This window comes from Pyxicephalus adspersus, chromosome 4 (assembly GCF_032062135.1).
Source record: "Pyxicephalus adspersus chromosome 4, UCB_Pads_2.0, whole genome shotgun sequence".
Taxonomy (NCBI): Eukaryota; Metazoa; Chordata; class Amphibia; order Anura; family Pyxicephalidae; genus Pyxicephalus; species Pyxicephalus adspersus.
In genome coordinates this window covers 79,939,717-79,946,288 of record NC_092861.1, presented here as the reverse complement: position 1 = coordinate 79,946,288, position 6,572 = coordinate 79,939,717, and the positions used below count along the sequence as shown (strand labels likewise).

At 44.0% G+C, this 6,572-nt stretch overlaps 1 protein-coding gene across 1 annotated transcript in view; it reads right to left on the bottom strand.

The window, feature by feature from the left end:
- The window catches only part of FIG4 (FIG4 phosphoinositide 5-phosphatase), a 164,924-nt gene that overhangs the window by 76,329 nt on the left and 82,023 nt on the right, over nucleotides 1–6,572 (bottom strand). Inside the window, exon 15 of the mRNA XM_072408758.1 lies at nucleotides 731–879. Coding sequence (XP_072264859.1) covers nucleotides 731–879 — 149 coding nt within the window. The remainder of the gene's footprint in view (nucleotides 1–730; nucleotides 880–6,572) is intronic.

Genomic DNA, 6,572 nt, shown 5'->3' with positions numbered 1-6,572 from the left:
AATTTTTTACGAATATTTCTTTGTATTGGACTCAAAACAGCTATTTTGTATTGAATCCAATACAAAGCGATTTAGAATTTCTTGACGGGGTAACCCCGTTGATCTTGGCTCTGCATTTGCTGGCTGGGGATCGGAGGAGGCAGACGTGTCCCCAGGACCTGCGGGGACAAGCAGGACGCCGGAGGACTGCGACAGAGCAAGGTAAGTGTGTTTTTTTTTGGGTTAAAGTAATCCCGACTGTGCCTCTGAATTACGGCTTTTTGCGATTAAAATCCACCCCGAGTCACACTCCGGATTACCGCTTAGGAGGTTAAATCACAATCTGCAGATTTCTTCTACTTGAAAGTACTCTTATGTATATGGGTTTTAAATTTTGCTGACAGTTTGCTAAAGAAAAGCCTGAGTACAAATTAAGTACCTATAATCAAAGTCAAAAAGCTGATAAAATGCATTTGTTAAAAATATATAAAATCATTCTTACACATATATCTGATGTTTAGCTTTTCCAGTAGAGATTTGTAAAGCTTTTTTTTTTTTTTTTTAATTCACAATAAGTGTCTATATTTTCAGCGTTAAACAAAGCAGTTGCTTGGTACATTTTCTGTATTGCTTCCAAATATTTCTTTTCACAAATTAATTTTTCTCAAATCTTCTAAACTTCTATTTATTGTACAAATTTCTTTCATAAAGATTCACTATATGAAAAAATATAAAACAAATGATGGCATACCTAACTGCATCTGTGTCAAACTGCAAGTTGGGTTTATCAATAAGGCCTAAGGAGTACAGGTGATATGCCAGAGCACATTTTCCCACCATAAACTGTGCAGTATTTGTTCGGTCTAAGCAGTCAACGCAGTTTGTTCGTAGAACACCGGTCTGGGGAGGAAAAGCAAATATTATTCATAAAGCTCTCAAACAGTTGTGTAAATTAAAGAAGTTAATTAAATACTTCAGCTAATGGCATGGTTGAAATACATATATGCAAGCTCGGGGACTGCAGCTTTCTGTCCCCTTTTTTCTACTGACTACTCGTGGACTCAATCACTGTCCTACTTAAAGGCACAGTTAACTAGTGCTAACCCACCCTTTGCCTATTTGATTTCTTGTGTGCAAGGGGTGATGTGAAGTTGTCCTTTAACCTCCCCAGCATTCTAATTCTGTCCAAATTTGCATGCAAAAAGCGTTACAATTTTTTTGCATGGAAATTTATTTTACGTTGTAGGCAATAATTCTTAGGTAAAACTCACCAAAATATGTCCAATAGTTAATACATTTAATACATTTATTAATAAACTTAAAACAAAACAAAACAAAACATGTTAACATGTAAAATAACTGTACAGTAGCATATATAATATAATTATATATATATTATATGAAGATTTCCTTGTATTGGACTCATTACAGGTATTTTGTGTTGAATCCATTATTTGAATTTCCCGCCGATCCTCCCGCAGGCACCGACGTCACCGGTTGGTCTCTGCAGTTCGCGATTGGAGCTGGAAGAAGAAAGATGTGTCCCCAGGACCTGCGGGGATCAGCAGGTTGCTGAGGGATAGCGAAGGAGCAAGGTAAATTTTTTTTTTTCAGGTTAATGCGACCCCGAGTGTGACACAGATTACAGCTTTTTGCACCTAAACACCACCCCGAGTCACACTCGGGATTACCGATAGGGGGGTTAAAAAGGATAAAATATATAATTTTTTTTAATTACTACAAAACTGGTTGAAAATTTTCTTCCAAATTTACCTAGACCAGAGACTGGTCCTTCCCCAATTGAGATCCCACCTCCTGGACACAGCCTGGTCTTTCCCCAGTGGGATCCCTCTTCCCGGCACACTGACTGGTCCTTCCACAGAGAAACCCACCTGCAGCAAACACATTGATCTTTCCCTGACTGGACCTCAAGCACACAGACTAGCCTTTCCCCAGTGATCGACCCCCCCCAGCACACATTTTCCTAGTGACATTCCACCTCTACAACACAGATCAGTCTTTCCCCAGTGAGATACTACTTGCAGCACACAGACTGGTATGTATCCTTCTACTTTAGACATTTTTGAGACAATAGACACATATTTCCACCATACAAACTACGTATTGAACATGGTCCATGTTCTGCCAATATACACTGTGCACAGTACACCCAGACACACGGTTTAGCCACTTTCAGTAGTCCAGGATTATGTGCTTGAAGGTGTATTAGGAAACATTAGTCTTTCCCATGTATTCTCCCAAAATTATTCTATTTATATTTTTTTTTAGCATATTGCCCCTTAAGAAACCACTTCAGCATTGTTTGTTAACTCTTAACACTTTTGCCAGTTTAAACAATATCTTTTGTTTTGCAGTTTTTGATTTTTCACTGTTTACCTTTGTACAGGATCACAGGGTGGGATCTTGGACGGAAGGTACATTTCCCCTATATATGGACGCTGATCCCTTTAAACCTGCCCAGCAGGAAGATGGGAATCCCATAAAGGCTCAAGTGTGCAAGAGAGAGGGAGGAATAAAATAGCCTGCAAACAAGCTTGGACGGGAATCAAGCTAAAAAGTGGTGTTGCTGTGACATGGGAGGCTGTTGATGCAGATTTGATTTTGTTTGATTTATGGACTGTGGGAACCCCAGGCTAGGGATTGGACCCTCACAAGATACTTGTCTTGGACTCATCCTTATCGTGGGGACGTTCTGATGAACTATGGACAATTACCCAACTAGGCTGAAGTAAGCCACTTTCTGTTTTGTTTATACTCTTGGGTTGCTGAAAAGAAGATGTTTTGTTTAGTTATTCTTGTCTTAGTTAAGTCTTGTGTCTGTTACACCCTTTTGGTAGGAAGCGTGCTCGCTGCGGTCTGAGCTAATCCCCAGACTTTACAACTAGTGCAGGATGCGGGCAGCAGCACTACAGAAAAAGTTTTTGTTTAAAAATGAAAAGTGACATTTAATGACAAAAATGAAAGTGACACAGATAATGTTGAAACCTTTCTATTAACTTTTGAGAGGACTGCTGAAAGGGAAGGGTGGCCCCTAGATAAATGGGCTGGCCTCGTTGCTCCTTCCTGGCTGGGGAGCCACAGAAGGCCCATTATGACCTCACCCCAAGGGACTCCTCAATTTATGACCGGCTCAAAACAGAGATCCTTGCCCATCTGGGAGTTACTACGGCAGTCTGGGTGCAGTGGGTGTTTAAGTGGAGATATCGCATCAATCTATCCCCCTGGTCTCAGATGCATGATCTCATACAGTTGGCTACCAAGTGGCTGCAGCCTGAGACACTGATCAGTCCCCAGATAGTGGAAGGACTTGTGGTCAACCAGTTTCTGTGGTCCCAGTCTGAGGATTTGCAGAGGTGGGTAAGTCATGGGGACCCTAAAACAGCAGACCAGCTGGTGGAATATATGGAGCTATACACAGTCGCTGAGGAGTTGTCATCAAACCCTCCCCAAAATGCCACCTCCACCAGGAGAACCAGGCCCCCCTCACCAGGAGATAATGCTGTCCAGAGGAACCCTGGAACCTGCATGACTAGAGCCAAAGGTTCACTATCTTTCCAGCAGGAGTTCCAAACTCCAGATGTCACATCTCGGAGAGCAGACCCTGTACAGTGCTGGCGGGGTTCAGCCTACAGCCACATTAGGGCCCAATGTCCCCTGCAGGAGGAACAAATGCACTGTGGAGGATCGTGGAGGAGGTCTTCTACACAACAGGAGTGTGTCCTGCTAATCCCAAGACAGGCCCGGACAGTTTCCAATGCAGGGTGCAAATAAAACAGGTCCTGGCCAAAGCCTTGTTAGGTAGCATGGTGACTCTAGTACATGCTAAAGTGGTTGGCGAGGTTACAACCTGGGGGAAAACCTATTTCTCTAATGTGTATTCATAGTGATACTAAGACATAACCGACTGTGCAGGTCCAGATCAGCATGAGCTGGGGCACGGTTATTCACCTCATGGGGGTGGTAAGAAACCGGATATGTAAGGTGATATTGGGGCAAGACTTTCCTTTGTTTTGGAACTTGTGGGGGGAGAAACAGGAAAAAATGCCCTATAAGTCGGTAGAGGATGCTCTCCTTATCACTGGGCAGGGAACGATACCGATACAGCCCCACCATGCGGGAAACGTTGCTGGAGAAATTTCCCTAAGTGAAAAGTTGGGTACCACACCTGGTCAGCCCTCTGAGTGGTGAGTTTATAAGTAAAAAAGGGGGAATTTTGTACTGCCCAGTTGAGGGACCCTACTTTGGTGAATGTCAGGGACCAGATTACGATAGTGGACGGAGTGCCTCAAGAACCCCACTTTGTGGTTAACAGAGATTTACTGTACCAGGTTTCCAGAATCCGCGAGCAGAGGGTTGAACAGTTGCTGGTACCTCAGCAGTATAGTAGGATGATTCCAGAAATGGCGCATAATGAGGTATTAGGGGGTCACCTGGGGGCTGAAAAAACGGAAGCCTGTATCACTGGCCATTTCTTCTTGCCAGGAATTAAGGAAGAGGTTAAACGGTTTTGCACTTCGTGCCCAACAGGCCAGCTAACATCGCCAATGGCACATTTCTTTAACCCCTTGGTACCATTACCCATAATTGAAATTCCCTTTTAGCAAATAGCTATGGATATTGTGGGGCCCCTGGTAAAGTCAGCCAGGGGGCATCAATACATTCTAGTGATTCTAGATTATGCAACTCGCTATCCAGAGGCGATTCATTTAAGGAAAACCTCGTCCAAGGCCATCGCTTGGGAATTGTTCAACATGTTAACCCAGACAGATTTCCCCCAGGAAATCCTCACAGACCAGGGTACTCCCTTTATGTCTAAAGTAATGGAGATGTATGCAAGCTATTTAACATTAAACAGTTGCGAACCTCTGTCTACCAGCCGCAGACAGATGGCTTGGTAGAGAGGTTCAATAAAACACTAAAATTAATGTTGAAAGGGGTGGTACAAAAAGATGGGAAAAATTGGGACTGCCTACTCCCGGGCCGTTCACTTCGCCATTCGAGAAGTTCCCCAGGCTTCCATGGGATTTTCCCACTTTGAATTGGTAAAGGAGCCGCGGCCTAGGGGATTATTTGATCTGGTGAAGGAAAATTGGGAGAGCGAGAACAGTTCCCATCAGAGTGTAGTAGAGTTTGTTTCCCAGTTACAGGAACAGATTGCCATGGTCATGGCCTTGGTCAAGGAACATCTCCTAAGTACCCAAGAGACCCAAAGTCGAATGTACAATAGAGGGGCCAGGTTAAGACAATTCCAGGTGGGGGACCGGGTAGGTGCGTTGATACCCACTGTGCAAACTAAATTCCTGGGCAGGTGGCAGGGGCCTTTTAAGGTGGTGGAAAAAGTTAGCAAAGTAAACTATAAGATACACCAACCGTGAAAACGAAAACCTTCAGCTGTATCACCAGGATACAATTAATATAGGAATATTATATAAAATTCCTAAAAAATAGGAATAAAAGCAAGTTTTCTGCCTTACCCGGGCTCACCTTTCTGATAGAACATGATATCGTGACAGAAAAAGATACCAAGGTCTTTGTAAAATCGCATTCTGGAGGCCCGAAGGAAAGCTGTTTTCGAGGAGAGAATGGGGATGTTAGAACTTGGGGTCATTGAGGAATCACAGAGTGATTAGTCCAGTCCCATCATGTTGGTACCGAAGCCCAACAGGACCCTGCAATTTTGCAATGACTTCCTGAAATTAAATGAGATATCGAGGTTTGAAAGGTATCCTATGCCCCCAGTGGATGAGTTAATACAGAGAATATGCCCTGCGCACTTTATTACCACGCTGGATTTGACCAGCGGGAATTGGCAGATACCCTTGGCCAAAGAGGTCCGGGAGAAAACTGCTTTCTCCACACCAGACGGTCATTTTCAGTATAAAAGGATGCCATCAGGCTTGCGGACTGCCCCAGCCACATTCCAACAGGTCATGGGCTAGCTGTAAGGCCCCCATCACACATATGCATCGGTGTATCTCGATGATATCATGATTTTCAGGAGAGACTGGGGGAACCATCTGCCAAAGGTCAAGGCAGTACTGGATAGTCTGGAAAAGGGAGGGTTTATAGTGAACCCCGAAAAATGTGCAGTTGGTTTTGGGGAGGCAAAGTACCTAGGATACATCGTAGGTAGGGGATTGGTGAAACCTCAGGCGAACAAGGTAGAAGCAATTCAGAACTGGCCTCGTCCCCTCACCAAGAAACAGGCCTGAGCATTTTTAGGGATCGTCATCTACTACCGACGATTCGTTCTCAATTATTCAGCCATAGCAGTCCCCCCCTTCTGGTCTGACCAAAAGTCAGTAATGATTAAATGGAATGAGGATGCAGAAAAAGCATTCCTGGATCTAAAAATGGCACTGTGCCGACAGTCGTTTTGGTGTTGCCCGATTTTTTACAAGAATTTGTGGTTCAAACTAATGCTTCAGATGTAGGATTGGGGCGGTTCTGTCCCAGGTTATTGATGGAGAGGATCATCCCGTAGTTTTTCTAAGCAGGAAACCGACAGGGGCTTAAAAAAACTACGTGGTAGTGGAGAGGGAGTGCCTGGCGATCAAGTGGGCACTAGACTC